Source organism: Garra rufa, chromosome 21 (genome assembly GCF_049309525.1).
Source record: "Garra rufa chromosome 21, GarRuf1.0, whole genome shotgun sequence".
Classification (NCBI taxonomy): domain Eukaryota; kingdom Metazoa; phylum Chordata; class Actinopteri; order Cypriniformes; family Cyprinidae; genus Garra; species Garra rufa.
In genome coordinates this window covers 10,643,567-10,662,310 of record NC_133381.1, presented here as the reverse complement: position 1 = coordinate 10,662,310, position 18,744 = coordinate 10,643,567, and the positions used below count along the sequence as shown (strand labels likewise).

Here is an 18,744-nt window from a genome sequence, read left to right as displayed (position 1 = left end):
GTCGGCGCGACGGCGTTCCCGCTTTGCAGTGGGGGTGGAGTGGCTCTTCCGTGGGAAGGCGGAAGTGACCACTCTCTCTATTCCGGACGCGGCGGTGACCGCTCTCTCTGTTCCGGACGCGGCGGTGACCGCTCTCGCTGTTCCGGACGCGGCGGTGACCGCTCTCGCTGTTCCGGACGCGGCGGTGACCGCTTTCTCTGTTCCGGACGCGGCGGTGACCGCTCTCTCTGTTCCGGACGCGGCGGTGACCGCTCTCTCTGTTCCTGACGCGGCGGTGACCGCGCTCTCTGTTCCTGACGCGGCGGTGACCGCGCTCTCTGTTCCGGACGCGGCGGTGACCGCGCTCTCTGTTCCGGACGCGGCGGTGACCGCGCTCTCTGTTCCGGACGCGGCGGTGACCGCGCTCTCTGTTCCGGACGCAGCGGTGACCGCGCTCTCTGTTCCGGACGCGGCGGTGACCGCTCTCTCTGTTCCGGACGTGGCGGTGACCGCTCTCGCTGTTCCTGACGTGGCGGTGACCGCGCTCTCTGTTCCGGACGCGCCGGTGACCGCGCTCTCTGTTCCGGACAAGGCGGTGACCGCTCTCGCTGTTCCTGACGTGGCGGTGACCGCGCTCTCTGTTCCGGACGCGGCGGTGACCGTTATCTCTGTTCCTGACGCGGCGGTGACCGCGCTCTCTGTTCCGGACGTGGCGGTGGCCGCTCTCTCTGTTCCGGACGCGGCGGTGACCGCGCTCTCTGTTCCGGACGCGGCGGTGACCGCTCTCGCTGTTCCTGACGTGGCGGTGACCGCGCTCTCTGTTCCTGACGCGGCGGTGACCGTTCTCTCTGTTCCTGACGCGGCGGTGACCGCGCTCTCTGTTCCGGACGTGGCGGTGGCCGCTCTCTCTGTTCCGGACGCGGCGGTGACCGCGCTCTCTGTTCCGGACGTGGCGTTGACCGATCTCTCTGTTCCGGACGCGGCGGTGACCGCGCTCTCTGTTCCTGACGCGGCGGTGACCGCTGACGTTCCTCTAGCGGCGAGGCCAGTTCGCGTTCCTCTGACGGCGGTGCCCGCGGACATTCCTCTGGCGGCGAGGCCAGTTCACGTTCCTCTGACTGCGGTGCCCGCGGACATTTCACTGGTGGCGAGGCCAGCTCACGTTCCTCTGGCGGCGAGGCCAGTTCACGTTCCTCTGACTGCGGTGCCCGCGGACATTTCACTGGTGGCGAGGCCAGCTCACGTTCCTCTGGCGGTGAGGCCAGTTCACGTTCCTCTGACTGCGGTGCCCGCGGACATTTCACTGGTGGCGAGGCCAGCTCACGTTCCACTGGCGGCGAGGCCAGCTCACGTTCCTCAGGCGGCGGTGTCCGCTCACGTTCCTCCGCTGCACGGGCCTGGCCCGCCGTCCCTCCCCCTGATTCACCTTCCACCGTTCCTCCTCCCTCCAGGATTTTGTTTGGGAACGTCTGGAAGCCGTTCCCTTGAGGGGGGGTAATGTCATGATCTGGGCTGTGGGGCTTCCCTCAGCCACATGAGGTCGCTGTTCCCTGCACTGCTAATTGTTATCACCTGTCTAGATGTCATTATCACTTACACCTGCTCACTATTAAGGATAAGGACTATAAGAACTCTCATTTCCCACTCTTCATCGTGTCTGCATTGTCTTATGTCTCTGGATGTCTGTCTCTGTGTTCTTGATTATCCTGACCCGTGCTCTTGATCGTGTTTCTTGTTTTGTTCAGTTTTTGTGTTTAAAGTCTATTAGTTTTGTGCCGTGTTGGCCTTTTGGTTTTGTTTTGTTCTGTTTATTTGTGTTTATTTAATTAAAAAATACTTACCTGCATTTGGACCCAGATCTCCTCCTTCTCATTCGTGACAAATGTAAAACACTCGTGTATATCAGAGTCGTACACGCATAAGTCCGCTATTGATTCACAAATTATGCGCGCTGTCTCACTCTCGGGGCTCTGATCCCTATCGTATTTACGTGAAATTTCAAAACATAGCTGCCTAGTTGTCCAAATTATTGTGAGTGTATAATGGATGCTCACCCATAAGAGGAGTGAGGCTTGGTGTTTATGAGCATCAGGCTGTCTGTAACGCCAGGCCAGCAGAGGGAGCCCTTACTCACTCTGACTGTTGCTGCTCCCTCTGTTGCCTCGTTGGTTACTTCCTGTTTGGTGGCCATTTAAGGAGACCTACACCAAACAGGCCCTGCGAAGTATTGTTTTGCTGTGTGGATTCTACTAAGCGTTTTCTCGTTTGATTGCCTTGTTTTTGCCACGGTTTTGTTTCATTGTCATTGTCATAGTTATTTTGCCATTGCCATAGTTTTGCCTTGTTTCATTGTCTTGTTTATTTTGATACTTTGGACTGCCCTCTTGGAGTTTGACCCACACCTGTATTATTGGATTACGCTTTTGTCTTGCCCTGGGTGTTCCTGTTTGCTGGTGTTTTGACCCTGCCTGTCTTGACTACGATCTGTTGAATTAAGCTAGCGTTTGGATCTTACACGCTTCCCTGAGTCCGCGTTACACTGTCTTAAAGTATTGGCTAAATATTAAAAAGTAAGTGGACATTTGAATTAACGTTGTTTAGCCAATATTAAACAAGGTTTAGATCACGCATTAATGTGTATCAGGCTATAGGCGCCATCTGCAGCAGTGTTGTTTTTGACAACCATCTTAGATTTAGTCTTAGTCTTAGTCTTTTGGACTAAAATGCTTCTTAGTTTTAGTCAAATTTTAGTCACTTCTATATGTGATAGTTTTAGTCCAATTTTAGTTGACGAAAAGTCAAAAAGGTTTTAGTCTAGTTTTAGTCGACGAAAAGTCAAAAAGGTTTTAGTCTAGTTTTAGTCAAAAAAAGGGGAAAAAGTAGTCTTTTAACAAATTAATGTAGGTCAGTAAGTATTTTGCTGTTGGGTAGTGTCACTTTTAAGTTCTGAAAATAGCAGATCTATAGTTCAACACAATGTGAGCTTCCGGATCGACTATTTTCACCAATAATTACAATAATGAAGGAATGTTTTAGAAGACAAACAAGGATGGAATGCTAAAACGGCTTGCCATACTAGTATAGCATAGAGTATTTAATGCTAAAACGGCTTGCCATAGCGTCAGATACTTTTTAAGTTTTAATTGGCATGCACAATAAGCGGAAATGTCATGCATTTTAAACGTCTGACGGACCACCCACTAACATTTTCGTCTATTCTCGTCTTGTCAACGAAAACTCACACACGTCTCGTCATGTTATATTCATCAACGAGCCATTTTTATCTCGTCATCGTCTCGTTATCGTCATGAAAAAAAGTGGCGTCAACGAAATGATTTCGTCATCGTTGACGAAAACAACACTGATCTGCAGGCATTTGATATAATACATAATGTACATTAGTCATATTGTTTATAATACATTATATATTTTCACAGTTTTGTTCAATAAAACCATATGCTTCATTTGAACCAGTTATTATTTCTTTATTGCTATAATACATGTATTTTAAGTAATTTTAAAGGCTATTGTTAACTTAGGTCTATTTTAATAACCTCCCAAAAAAATTATAATTTTCCGATTGCTCAATTAATCGTTGCAATACTTGACCGATTACTCGATCAACAAAAATAATCGTTGGAATTTAGTCATATTTAATAGTTACAATTTTAATGAAAAAATTCAAACAATTAGTAGTTAGTAATTTTTTCACACTTGAAGTCAACATGGGAAGCAAAATGTTCTGTGAACGAAATTTTATTTTCGTCTCTTTATTTTACTAACAGACATCTACAGTAAATCATTTGGCAAATAACAATGTTTTGGCAATTAACGTTGCAATGAACAGTTCTATACACCCTCGAGTTCCTCAGCACAATAGGAATGTGGGTCAATTCGCATTCGAGTCCATAATGCATAGAGAAGATATCATACTCCATGCCGGCGTCAGTGCGACCAGCCTACATGTGTGAGTCAGCAGGGGCTCTGAGTCAGACACCACTAACATACTCATAATGCAAAGGCTGTTTTAAAGGGTACCAAGAGCTCACAGCCAACATTTGTGCACAGGAGATAAAGATACAGAGGTGAAGAGAGAGAGAGAGAGAGAGTCCACAAATCAATACAAGTCAGTAATTATGGTCAGTAAGTAAATAAGCAATCTCTGATTCACTTTTTTTTACAGCAACAATTCACATTTTTAGTCACAATACATCTTTGTACTCTCATCAGTCCAGTAAATCACACACTTGAGAATGAGAGAAAGGTTTTGCTTTAAAGTTTTCCAGTCCAACGGTGTTCAAAAGACTAGTTCCTAATCCCAAAAACGATACGGATGTTCATTGTGGAAACCGTTTTAGGGACAGAAAATGGTCTCTCTGTAACACTGTCATCTTTGTCTTCAGCAGGAGACTTTTCTTCCTCGGTGCAAAGGCTCAGAAAGGGCTTATTTTGTCCGTCTCATTTCAGCGCTTCATCCTCGCGGCATTCGCTACAGGTTCGAGATCGTCCAACAATACGGCTATTTACAATGCATAAAGAGCATTCACGGCAAACCGATTATCTTCCACAAACACTGGTTTGAGACGAGAAGTGGAGCTTGTGTTACTACACGTCATCTTGATTTTCATCAGAGTTCATATAAAAAAAGTCTGGCTCGTTGTGCACGTTTGAGTAATATACAGATGGACATTGTTAAAATCGCACACTTTTTCTTTTCTTTTCTTTTTTTTTTTCAAAACTAATGGTCCCTCATGAATACAAAAGTTAGAAACCCAGGCGTGAAATATTTAAAGGGATAGTTCACCCCAAAAATTCGGTCATTAATTACTCTCATGTTGTTCTTCAAGACCTTCGTTCATCTTCGGAACACAAATTAAGATATTTATGATGAAACCCGAGAGCTTTCTGACCCTGCATAGACAATGCAAATGTTCAAGGCCCAGAAAAAAAAATCTTTGGAATTTCTTCAAAAATATCTTATTGTATTCCTGAAGATAAACTGAGGTCTTCCAGGTTTGGAACGACATGAGGGTTAGTAAATAATAACAGATTTTTACATTTTTGGGTAAATTGTCCCTTTAACTGCTGATGATGGTGTTATTTTCATACAGTATGTTCAGTCTGACAGACACTGCAACACAACAACGACAATAATAACTCACAATTATGTGTGCTTCGACATCAAAACAACAAAGATATATTTGTGATTCAAGACTTGGTGAGTGCCTGGGCCTGGAAATTACCAATAATTGTTATAAACAAAACGTTTATTACAAATATCATCAATTAAAGTGTGCTTTATCATAGAAGCAGTGCAAAAATCATTTTCTTAATTGCTTTTGTCTTGGTTTCCAGTAAAAAAAAATCATCATATACAAAACTGTATATGATAAGAAGACCTATATATAATATAATACAGAATATGGGTATGTAGTAGTTTCTAATCTACTAAATGCATTTTAGTAGTTCAAACAGAAGGGCATGGTGCTTGCAACACCAAGGACAGGGGTTCGATTGCTAGGATCAAATGTGAAAAATCGATGTAAAAGCATCTACCAAATGCATAAATGTAAATAAATGTTTTTTTTTATATTTTATTATTTAAGGATAAATCTTAAAATGAGAAAAAGTATTGTTGCCATATTATTTTTTTCTTTATTTAAATGTATAGTTCACCCAAAAATGAAAATTTGGATGCCATGAAGGTGAATAAATGATAGATTTCAAATTTTGGGGTGAACTTTAAACATAAACCCCTCAAAATCATGTTTTGATTTATACTTAAAACAGTTAAAAAAGAAAACAAAACAAAAAATATTGTCCTTACAGCATATTTATTCTCAGTTAAAAAAAAAATGTTCTAAGGATGTTCGGATTTTTTGGAAATAAGACAAAACAGCATTAAGAACATGATTTTTTTTTTTTTGCAGTGACAGTATTAGCAGCTCAGTCTGTTCACATTGATCAATCATACAGTTCTCTAACCTTACTAATATTAAACTGACTACATGTATTTAGATACATCTAAGGGGCCGTTCACATGTCTCGTTTTTTTGCGCGTGTTCAGAAGTTATTAACAGAACCGAGAATGCGCTCCTTTTTTAAGGTTGTGGCAATTAAATTATTTTTTCTACCTATTGGATTGTGTTTTATTAACGTCTACATCTACCCCAACCATAAGCTTAGCCCTTACTATAATACAAAAACAGTATGTTGGTTGTACAGTGTGACAAAAATAACATTAGATTGATGTGCGCATGACCAGCATTCTGTGCTGAAACTAACTTGTCGTCATGGCGTGCGCGCGTCATGGTTGCTTAGCAACGGCAAACGCCACGGGACCGCAAGCACCCGAGCGCTCTGAAAAGGAAACGCGTTTTCCACGCGTTTTTAGATGCGACATATTTAGACGCGTTTTCCCCCGCAGCAAAATAAAAACATCTCAACTTTTCAGAATGCCGCTAGCGCACCACAGTTCATGTGACGAGAACCAACCAGTCAGCTTCACCTTTTCAGTCACAATATTGAAAGCTTAGCCAAGAAGGAGGAATACCTGTCCATATTTGTACCGGGATATCCATTTTAATATTAATTTAGTTGCAGAGCTACTGCAAGCGATTTTCAGTGCTGGAAATCGATTTATCATTTGCTGAAACATCCACGTCGTCATGGAGAGCGTAGGTCATGGTTGCTTAGCAACGGCAGACGCCAAGGGAGCGCATTAAACGCGTATTCCACGCGTTTTAGACGCGACATGTGAACGGCCCTAAATAGAGTTCTTCAACCTCATCTAGTGTTAGACTGACTACATGTATGTATGCACGTCTAAAACCCAGGTGACAAAAAGTGCACTTCCATAATGTACTTAAAGTGCTCTATTTTCACGCACTAAGTTTGTGCTTAATATACTAAAAAATATACTTTAGTACTTCTTATAAGATAACTTGTATTTCTTATTTCTTATTGAGTGTACTAGTGTATGAAAAATGGGTTCTACAAGTGAACTAAATAGATTTTTAAAATACACAGTATGTTAAAAGCACATTTTAGTTCATATCCATGGTGTCCCAAAATAGCACATTTGAGTACACTTCAAGTTTATCTTAAGAAGTACTAAATTATAATTTTTTGTATATTGTATACAAAATAAGTGTGTGAAAATAGAGCACTTTAAGTACATTAAGGAAGCATACTTTTTTCACCTGGAAACAGTCCTTTACCATGAAATGAAAGCTGATCTGAAAAAAATGGGATGACGTGAATCCCAGAGATAAAAGATGAGAAGCATAACTTTAGAGACAGAAAACTTTGGCAGCAAACAAATCTTCCAAGCTTACATCTGAAGCAACTTCATAATTAGAAATGCGAGTCATTATGCTTCTCACATTATGATCTCATTCGTCTCGTACATCCGAGCGCGTCTAAACATTTGGCAACATTTGGAAAAAGGGCTTCAGCATTCCTGTGAATATGGCACCACCCACACATGACTATGTATATTAGCCTCCTGCTCTCAAATCAACAGTTCACTGTTAAACAAAAGTGACATTTAAATATTTCAAAGACAGAACTTCACAGTACACATTTGATACTTCACAGTATCACATATCCAAGTCATGTAAGCTACTTAACAGTGATATTATCAGCAGGTATTCAGTACAGTAAAACATTATCAGCAATGACGCACTTCTGGCATGTTTGTTTTTCAGTAGCAAATGCATGTTGGTCACCTACGGTGTCCGTTATGGCATGGTAAAATATGAATGCGCAAAAACAACATCCAAAACCATAAAAATGAAAGGCAGGTTGTCTCAAAATACATACACATTACATTTACAGTACATGGACATCTTGCACAACGTAAGATCTGTAAACACTGCATAGATGACTCTAGCACTAACATTTACACAATAAGCAATGATATAAATAAAGCATAAAAATCGCAGTTTCAGAAAGTGCTCGGTTCTCATTAAATAAACAGATTTCCTGTATAATGTGTAGTTGAAAACAGCAAAAGTGAATTTTAAAGTGATAGTTCACACAAAAATTTAAATTTTGTCATTTAGTCACCCTCATATCATTTCAAATCTGCAAACTTACTTTCTTCTGCAGAACGCAAATGAAATTTAGAAAAATGACTGACTTTTATTGTTTTGGCAAAAACTATGAAAGCCCGTTTTCACCTCAGAATTTCTTCTCTCAATTGACCCTTCGCAAAGAATTTGATTGACAGGCGATCTGAGCAATCAAAAATCTACCAAACTAATCAGACAGGAGAGTAGATTAACTTTGGTGCACTTAAACTTAAAAAATGATGTGTATTGACGTCTTTCTGCGGTTGAAATAAAACACCTTCTGATGTTCATTCATGTTTATTTCGTGCTTTAGATAAATATGAAAAGATGATTGGTTCAGTTCTGTTTGAACTGAGGCACTACAGTGATCTGTCAATACACATCAAAGAGCCACAAAATGGTATTTTTTTGTTGAAACTTCTTTAAAAATGACTAAGTTTGAAAGCTAAGACCTTGTTTCATACCAGAAGTACCTGCTCTGTCTAGTCTGTTGGCGTGTTGTCAGTTTCCTTTTTGCTCCGCAATGTATTTTTTACTGCGTGAGAACACAATAAGTGGCATTGTTTTTCAGACATAGCCGCACAATTTTGACTTTGTTTCTCAGAATTATGTGTTTGCATCTTAATTGCTTTTTCGTTTCTGCCACAGAATGAAAAAATAATGGTAAGAGTTGAAACGCTCTTTAAAATATCTTCTTTTATGTTCCCCAGAATACATAGAAAATGTCTGAAATGACACGAGGATGTGTAAATGATGGCAGAATGTTAATTTTTGGTTGAACTGTCTCTTTAAATGCATTTTGTGCATCTTTCCCAGTAAATATGCACTTATTAAACTTCAAAATGCATGATTTGCATCTGTGTTCCACAGAAGAAAGAAAGTCATCCAAGGTTGGAATGAAAAGAAAGTGCATAAATGATGCCAGAATTTTTATTTCTGGCTGAACTGTCCCTTTAAATGAATTTGTGCATTTTGGTCAAAATCAGCTTTCCAAATAAATACACACTTATCATTAAACTCTAAACTGCATAATTTGCATCCAGAATGCGTGAAACCGAACACGAAGTAAATGTACATCTACTTTGGGACATTTTACAAAAATAAAAGTCTGTAAGTGCTCACAACAGACCCTCATTTGAATCAAGTTACATGAAGCTCTTATTGTCAAGCAACTTTCGTAAATATGGTCCAGTGGTTCAGGTGGGGATTAACCCCAATACCACTTGTCAAGATTGTTAATTGCTTTGTACTCATTGTGCCTTCTGACGTAATCACAAGCCAGACATGTGTGCTCAGCCCAGAAGTATGCCTTTTTCACCTTAAAGTGTTTACGCCAGTCAAAGTACTTCAGGTAAAGCTCCTCATTTTTGTCAAGGAACAGGAGGTAATCAGCCAGCTCCTTTGGAGACGGGAAGTCATCGACGTGAATGAAAGCATTTCCCTGCACAAAGTTTTGATAGTTCTCTCTTGGCGGTCCGAGCACCACGGGTACGGTGCCCACGGAAAGCGGGTTGTACAATTTCTCAGTGATATAGTCTTTGTGAATGGAGTTCTCGAATGCCAAATAGAATTTACAGCTCGCAATTGTCGGGAAATAATCCTGGTCGGAAATGTACTCGCCGAACGCTTGTCCGTACGCGTGAACCTCGATGTGCTTGTAGAGTTCATTGTAGTATTTCACTCTGACGTGATCTGGGTTCCAATTGCTGACGATCCAACAAATCAGCTTGTTCTTGCTTGGCGGCACGAAGTCCTCCTCTCCTTGGGCTGCGACAATCGATCCGTAAGGCACTTCTATATCAGCATCCTGCCGATAGTTTAAAGTTAAATTAAACAAGTTTTCAATTCCAGGTAACTGAGATGAATGCGAAGGTGATTCGAAGTTCATCCAAATCCATCTCTGCAACGTGGGCCGATACGCCGGCGGCATGTTGGACAGGTCGCTGGTGATGTCCCTGTGGTGTATGACCACGGCGTCGGATTTGTTGTAAAGGTTTCGGTCGGCCGTGATGAAGCAGCCATCGATGCTGAACAAAGAGCCACAGACGTTCAGGTCGTAGGTTTCGCCAAAAGGCCAAAGCCAGACAAGGATGGTGGTCTGGTTCTGTTCACTTCGGGTGGACAGGAGGCTCTTCACTCGGGCTGTGGACGTTTCTGATTCGACCGGGCCTGACAACCAGCTCGTAGATGGTTTGATGTACATCAAAAACAAAGTCACAAAGCATCCTAGTAAAAAGATACCAAGCAGGAGGGGTCGTAGGATTCTGTAAGTTGGTGCAGATGGCATACTCTGGCCTTTAAAGAGGAAGTAGATAAATGACAAAAGGCAAAACAAGGTTATGGATGATTATATGAAACAGCTGCCTATAGTTTAAGTCAAAAGTTTACATACACCTTGCAGAATCTGCAAAATGTTAATTATTTCACCAAAATAGGAGAGATCATACAAATTATTTTTTATTTAGTACTGACCTGAATAAGATATTTCACATAAAAGATGTTTACGTATAGTCCACATAAGAAAATAATAGTTGGATTTATAAAAATGACCAAGTTCAAAAGTTTACATACACATACATACACTAATTCTTAATACTGTGTTGTTACCGGAATGGTCCACAGCTGTGCTTTTTTTTTGTTTAGTGATAAATAGATAAGAGTCCCTTGTTTGTCCTGAACTAATAAACTGCCTGCTGTTCTTCATAAAAATCCTTCAGGTCCCACAAATTCTTTGGTTTTTCAGCATTTTTGTGTATTTTAACCTTTTCCAACAACGACTGTATGATTTTGAGATTAATCTTTTCACACTGAGGACAACTGAGGGACTCATATGCAACAATTACAGAAGGTTCAAACACTCACTGATGCTTTAGAAGGAAACACAATGCATTAAGATCCGGGGGGTGAAAACTTTTAAACAGAATGTGTACATTTTTCTTATTTTGCCTAAATATCTTTTTGTTTTTCATTTAATACTGCCCTTTAGAAGCTACAGAAGATACTTATATTTTTCCTAGAAGACAAAACAAGTTAAATTTACCCTGATCTTCAAATTCAAAAGTTTTCACCCCCGACTTTTAATGCATTGTGTTTCCTTCTGGAGCCACAGTGAGCGTTTAAACCTTCTGTAATAGTTGCATATGAGTCCCTCAGTTGTCCTCAGTGTGAAAAGATTGATCTCAAAATCATACAGTCATTTTTGGAAAGGGTTCAAATACACAAAAATGTTGAAAAAACAAAGAATTTGTGAAGATATTTCTGAGGAACAGCCAGCAGTTGAACTGTTCAGGACAAACAAGAAACTCATGAACAACTATCAATAAATAAATAAATAAAAAAGACACAGTTGTACATCATTCAGGTAACAACACAGAGTTACGAAATCAAGTGTATGTAAACTTTTGAACAGGGTCATTTTTATAAATTCAACTATTATTTTCTCTTATGGACTATATGTAAACGTCTTTTATGTGAAATAATTATTCAGGTCAGTACCAAATAAAAAAGAACAAGCATTTTGTATAATATGATTAAATGTCTTTTTATAAAAAAATTTCAGTAGATAAAATCTCCATAAAACAGTTTTGAAAGTTGTGACTTGGCAAAAATTACATGATGTAGGACCCTTATACAGTGCGTGCCATTGCCAAGACTGTAGTCTATCCCTCACAGCCTTGTTTTCATCTGCAAAATGGCGTTCAACCAGACTAAAGTCTATTCCAGTTTGAATTTAAAGCAAGTTCTTTAATATTCTGAACGTTTTATTATATTTTAAGTGTTAATGAATTGCATTGTGCCATCTGAAGCTAAATTTCAGTATGCTGGGACTGTTATACAGTGGTGGTCAAAATTATTAGTACACTAGTATTTTCACCAGCTAAGATGGTTTGAAGTCAGTTATTTATAACTTTTGCTGTATAGTGTGTCAGTAGGAAATTTCAGTTTACATTTCCAAACATTCATTTTGCCAATAATTGTAATAATCCAGTGAGATTTTTTGTTTACACAAGGGGTCTGACAACAGCCAGTGTTTCACACAGAGATCTGATCTCACCATTATCCAGTCTGTCTGGATTCTGGAATGACAAGAAGAAACTGAACAAACTAAGACAGACTAAATCCAAAAGAACTGTGGCTATGTCTCCAAGATGCTACCTGAAAAATGATGCACAAGTGCACAGAGAGCTGCTTTGAATGCAAAGGATGGTCACTAGAAATGTTGATTTAATTCAGTTAATAGAAGTTAACTGATAAAGAAAATCTATTTATGGCATTATTTTGGACAGCATCCTCATTGTACAGCATTTTTACACAAGTGCCTTAACAAGCTTTTAACAGTACTGTAGCTTTGCAGGTAGGTTTCTTGAAGCATCTTGGAGACGTTGCCACAGTTGTTCTGGTTTTAGTCTGCCTTAGTTTGTTTTGTGTCTTCATGTCATTCCAGACAGACTGGATGATGATGAGATCAGATCTCTGTGTGGAGCACTGGCTGTTGTCAGACTCATTGCACAACTTAAAATCTCACTGGATTATTACAATTAATGGCAAAATGAATATCTGAAAAGGTAAAGATAAAAATAACTGACTTAAAACCATTTTTCAGCAGGTGAAAATACTATTCTAATAATTCTGGCTACACTGCATTTAATATACTGGGTCTACATCAGTATTCCTAAACATCACTGACAGATGAGTCTTTGACCTAAAATGACCTGCTGTGCAAAGTATCAGTCAGACAGGATATATTTCTGTAAAATACTGTGCATGAGTGTGTCTACTGTACACCGCCAACACAGGTGAATGACAAAACAAAATATAGCCTACTTCTGCATGTACATAACTTTGCAGGAAATATTAATATTAATATATTGCATTAAAATTCAAGGTTTTATACCATGCATCATCTTGCTCAGAACAACAGTAAAAAAAGCATTTTTTCACTGAATAATGTAAACATGTCTTTATATTTTCATTGTATTATATTACATTACAAAACTGTCATTTTACTAGCAAATTGGGATAGGAATTAACTGTTTATTTTATATATTGTTGAAAGAAATGTTAATTTTACAGACATTGAAGTTCCTAACTAGAGTTAATGACTGCACAAAGCAAATTAGGCCTAAGCAGACCTTAAAAAAAAGCATAAATCTCTATTCAGATTTCAGAATGAGCGTTAACATTGACATTTGCAATATAAACTGTATGTTAAGGTGTCGCATCCATCAGCAAATTTTATGAATGCTACTGTAATGACGATGAACATAAAATCCTAGACTTTATATAGAGAAGCATTTACATGTCTAGGATGTTTGACTATACAAGGACACTTCAGATATTAAAATGCTGGCTTGTTTACGCATTGAAATCATCTGATTTATTAAGACAGTAGGAATTTATTTACAGTCAAAAAAATTTAAATTATTCAGACACCAGATATAATTTTGTATATTTTTTACTAGTGGTTGCAGAACACTATACTTCATTTATGTAAGTGAGGATAGAAAAATAAAGTAATTTTTTTTTTCTTTAATAGCTAATGCGACCTTTTACACCACAGACCGAACAAAATTAAGCATTGTTTGGTAACTGGTCAACAAAGTATTGATAGTTAAATAAATACGGAGTGTCTTTTTACACTAAATGCAAATAGCCCACCTAGTTGGCAAATGCTATTTACACTAACTCCATCCACCAATGTGTGATTGAGATAGTCAACTCTACAAAAGATGGCTGTTAAAGGGATAGTTCACCCAAAAATGAAAATTTGATTTTTATCTGCTTACCCCCAGAGCATCCCAAATGTAGGTGACTTTGTTTTTTCAGTAGAAGACAAACAAAGATTTTTAACCATATAATGGCAGTCAATGGGCACCAAATCTTTGAGAGTAAAAAAACATACACAGACAAAACCAAATTAAACCCTGTGAACACGCTCAATACAGCTGAATGTTGCGGTGGATCAAAGGTAAATAATGATATAAATACTGTTCAGTTTTATTACAGACCAATCGTTTTGTGTCTTAAAGGAGTAGTTCACTTTCAGATCAATAATGTACAGATAATATACTCACCCCCTTGTCATCCAAGATGTTTATGTATTTGTTTATTCAGTTGTAAGGAAATTATGTTTTTTGAGTAAAACATTTCAGGATTTCTCTCCATATAATGGACTTCGATGTTGCCCCCGAGTCTGAACTTCCAAAATGCAGCTTCAAAGGGCTCTATATGATCTCAGCCGAGGAAAAAAGGGTCTTATCTAGCAAAATTATGGGTTATTTTCTAAAACAAAAATGTCTAGCTCGGCAAGATGAGCGTTTGAGATTGAAAAGTATATACGTTTTTTCTAGAGAATAACCAATCGTTTCGCTAGATAAGACCCTTCTTCCTCGGCTGAGATCATATAGAGCCCTTTGAAGCTGCATTTATACTGCATTTTGGAAGTTCAAACTTGGGGACACCATTGAAGTCCATTATATGGAGAGAAATCCTGAAATGTTTTCGTCAAAAAACACATTTCTTTACGACTGAAGAAAGAAAGACATGAACATCTTGGATGACAAGGGGGTGAGTACATTATCTGTAAATTCTTGTTCTAAAAATTAACTACTCCTTTAACACCTCAATGTATCATCACAATAATTTGGTTTTGTATGTTTTTTTTACTCTCAAAGATTTGGTGCCAATTGACTGCCATTATATGACTGACAGACTGCAACAGTTTGAGTTAAAAATCTTCATTTGCGTTCTGCTGTAGAAACAAAGTCACCTGCATCTTAGATGCCCTGGGCGTAAGCAGATAAACATCCAATTTTCATTTTTGGGTGAACCATCCCTTTAATTGTTAGCTCCAGTGGCACAGGGGATAAATTGCGTGTTTCACTCTTTTCGACATGACCGATTCGAGTTCGAATGTCCCTTCTGGCAAACTTTTTTGCTCCCTTTTCAAATCTCAGAACCATTTAATAAATTGAATTAAAACTATCATTTACACTCAGTATGCAATTACTGCATACTGTTTTAATGTACCACAATACTGAATTGCGTCTATTTGCAATAAGTATTATAAATATCAGACAATCCTGCTATGTCAACATCATGTAAATAGAACCTATTGTTATTTGCACTTAGTGTAAATAGCATCTATCTCTACTTGCACTTAGTGTAAATAGCATCTCTCGCTATTTACATTTAGTGCAAATAGCCGCTGTCGTATAAATATTGTCATACTGTCTGGATAAGTTTAATGGAGCGCAGCGTTAGTTCTGGCAGGTCACATTAGTCAAGCTCGCATCATAATTCCCTTTATAAGGTCCTTTTCAATCATTTGCTCAGGAGCTAATCACCCAACTCCATCCCCAGCTCCTCCTCTTGTCCAGTAAGGACTTGGCTTGGATATTTCTTGTTGAGTCAGACTGAATTTTGTTACATAAAATAATCACTTAGAACATTAATGATATCCGCTACATTAATCATTAATGTTGGTTCTGTTCTGTTTACCCTATATGCTTACTGTAACTTATTTGACGATAGTGGCCCTGACAGAACGAGTGAGTTAGACTTCTTCAGAGAGATCATGGCTGTTCATTCAAACTATTTTTAAGAAATAGTTCATTACTTACAGAGAAAAAAAAACTAAAGTGTGATTAATATCTTTAACATGAAATCAATAATCTTAAAAAAATCACCTGACAGATTTGCTGATATCCAGAAGGAAAAATGATTGTTTGTTCCAGGTTCTTCTTTTTATTTCCTGAAGAATGTCAGTCTTAAAACCATAGGTCTTGTCATGAGGGAAAAAGAAGACAGAAAGTAGATTACATCACTGTACAATCAATATCAGCTGGTAGATGTCAAGCATTTTAAGGATTAAAGCTGCAGACTGTCTGTAAAACGGAATGTCAAATATCACTTTGTGTAGAAAGGGTGTAAACAAATGTGAACGTTTAAGTATTTGTCACTGAAAACGGCATATTGCTTGACCACTGTTCACAATATTGGGGGAAATAAACGTCCCTCAGTGTCTGTGGTGGTCCAGGGCCTGTTGTAGGATTCTGGATCATTACCAAAACTTTCAGACAATCGCTTTTACACACGGGAACACTGCCATCTTCAGGATGTCAACAGATAATAAAACCAAAAGGCCTATTTACACTACATTTTCACCATGGCAAGATGTTAAAATGAGTTTTAGGATTCAGAAACACTAGATTTAGTTGTCTGTACTCATTCCCAGAACAGTTTTGTTCTTTATTTTATTGAAAACTTTCATCACTTCCAGTACTTTCTTTCCAGGTCTAAAACCGCATTATACATTGCATACAAATTCTAATTCTGAATTCTAAAGCCAACCGACTACAAGAGCCTATGAAAAAAAACATTAGGATCAAAATATACTATTAAAAAGCAAATAAACATTTAATTAACTCCCTCAATAAACTTCTATAGACTGAGTAAACCTTTTAATTAACTGTACAGTTTCACAGGGACATCTGCCAATTAAAACATCTTCAAGTCTTCCGCTTAATAACATCCTGTTCTGTGTAACTGGATGCGCTTATCTGACACGTGTAAGCAAATTAATAATTCAGTTAGCAAACCAGTGAGTCACATATCTTTTTACTTGACAATACAGTTCCATTTGTGAACATTAGTTAATTGTATATTAGATATCATGAACTAACAATGAGAAATACACTTAAAATCAAAAGCTGTGTCTGTTAGTAGTGTTATGAACTTCAGTGACAATGAATTGTTGATAACAAATGTATTGCTCTTTGTTAGTTAATATCAGCTGATGCATTAATGTTAACTAATGCAACCTTATTGCAATTTGTCACCACTTTGACATTGTACAAGTATGCAGACTAAAAAAAGCATACTGTCAAAACAAAATTTATTCAGACAGCTTCAACATTATCACAGTTTAGAAAATGGTAATAAAATAACAAGAACTCAAGATTTGTGTCAAAATCAAATAATATTTTAATAAACTGGTAGTCCACTGTATGAATAATTTTTGGGTATATGTCACAGTTTACTATATTTTGCTATCCTCGTTTACATAAATGAACTATAGTGTCCTACACCCACTAGTAAAAAATATGCCTGAATAATTTTGGAAAATGACATGTTCTACACATCCTACAATAATCTGGGATTCTTATATTTGATCCCTGTGAAATATAGCCCATCTAACGCACCTGTTTCGACTCATCCATCTCATATTCATAATACATTTTGGCTGTGCGGTTTTACACATGCATTACACTACACAACCCTATTGGTTGAGAAATGAGCTCTGTTTCATCTCTGCAGTGTCCATTTGCTATTAATCCACATGTAAGAGCTGTTTAAAAGGTTTAAAAGTGCATTTGTGACTCCATCATCTTATATCAAAGCGAAAGCTCTCTGTGTGAGAGTAGATTATACACCTGTTAAATCAATCATTGCTCATATCTAGTGCATAATCCAATGTATTCCGTGCTAATGTAAATACAACAAACTTTGAGCAATAATCAGCTGTTCTGAGATCCAGAAGGGAGGGGCTTTTAATTAGCAATGTGTTTCTTAGCTTAGTATTTTGGTAATATTAGCAAGTGTACAACGATGGATGAACGAGGTTGTATGTTTGTGTCTCTCTGGGAGTCTTTGAAAAAGGAAAGGCTTCTTGTTTTAAATGTATTGTGATGTATTTGGGACACAGAGTTGCATGCTGGTAGTTTGCTTCGGTGTTCACGTCTAATAAATAGAAGCTGTGGATGAAGGACGTGAAGATGAAAAGAAGCATTAAATATGAAGCATTTGTGCAGTTTATTTAGTAGGGTTTACATATTCGTGTCTGTCCCATTAGTGAGATGATGGTAACGAACACACATCTCATATTCACGAGCGTTATGCCGTGCAAGGTGATGTGCTTTCGCCAGTGATGCTGAAGGTCATCATAAAAGAGAGAGTCACACACATCTGACATATTACGGCTGGTCCTTAAATATGAAACGCTTTGTAACATCTCGAGTGCTTTGTCTATTTTAAGCGAAACCGCATCGCATCCGAAAAGGACGCATGAAGCATCCCATGAGAATGCTCGTCCCTGCGCTCGTGCCATGTTTTGAATTATTATAAGTCAAAAAATCCCTGAAGAGATGAATGGAAAAAATGATGGTGCACGCAGTGCGTGATATTTAAAGCCATACAATGTACGCAAAGCATCCAGGTAACCTTCATATCAGTAAATCGTTTGCCTCACCTGTCCATCAGCAAACATCCTCGAGGGAAAGCCACATCATGCTCTTCTTTTATTTACATCCCACACAGCTCGCATATCGGAATGGTGCTGAAAAATCTCCGATGATGGCAATATTCGGATAGGATGCACCTGAACCCATAGCCTTCGCGTCAGTGCATCACTGCATGTTGCAATGTGTCCGCAATGATGACAGACTCAAATCAGCGTGTACAAGTCAAAACATGTACGATCCTGTGGGTCAGAAACGGAGAACGCGAGCAAGTGCGTCGCTGGAAAGGACGCCATGTAACGCCGTGTGATGTGATGTAGAATAATGTCTCCTCCCCACATGCGCTCAGATACCTTTCCACTGTGCGTGATGTTCATATGCATGGATGCAATTATAGATTTAGAGAGAGAGAGTGTATGTGTGTGCGTATACGTGTGTGCAGTTACATGCAA

At 38.8% G+C, this 18,744-nt stretch overlaps 1 protein-coding gene across 1 annotated transcript; it reads right to left on the bottom strand.

The window, feature by feature from the left end:
- Positions 1–3,719: 3,719 nt before the first annotated feature.
- On the bottom strand, positions 3,720–18,613 carry fut9a (fucosyltransferase 9a). The gene is made up of 3 exons (XM_073827244.1): positions 18,304–18,613; positions 15,743–15,837; positions 3,720–10,349 (listed from the first exon to the last, which is right to left on the bottom strand). Exon 3 carries the CDS (start codon positions 10,339–10,341, stop codon positions 9,262–9,264), a length of 1,080 nt encoding a protein of 359 aa, XP_073683345.1. The 5' UTR covers positions 10,342–10,349; positions 15,743–15,837; positions 18,304–18,613; the 3' UTR covers positions 3,720–9,261.
- Positions 18,614–18,744: the final 131 nt, after the last annotated feature.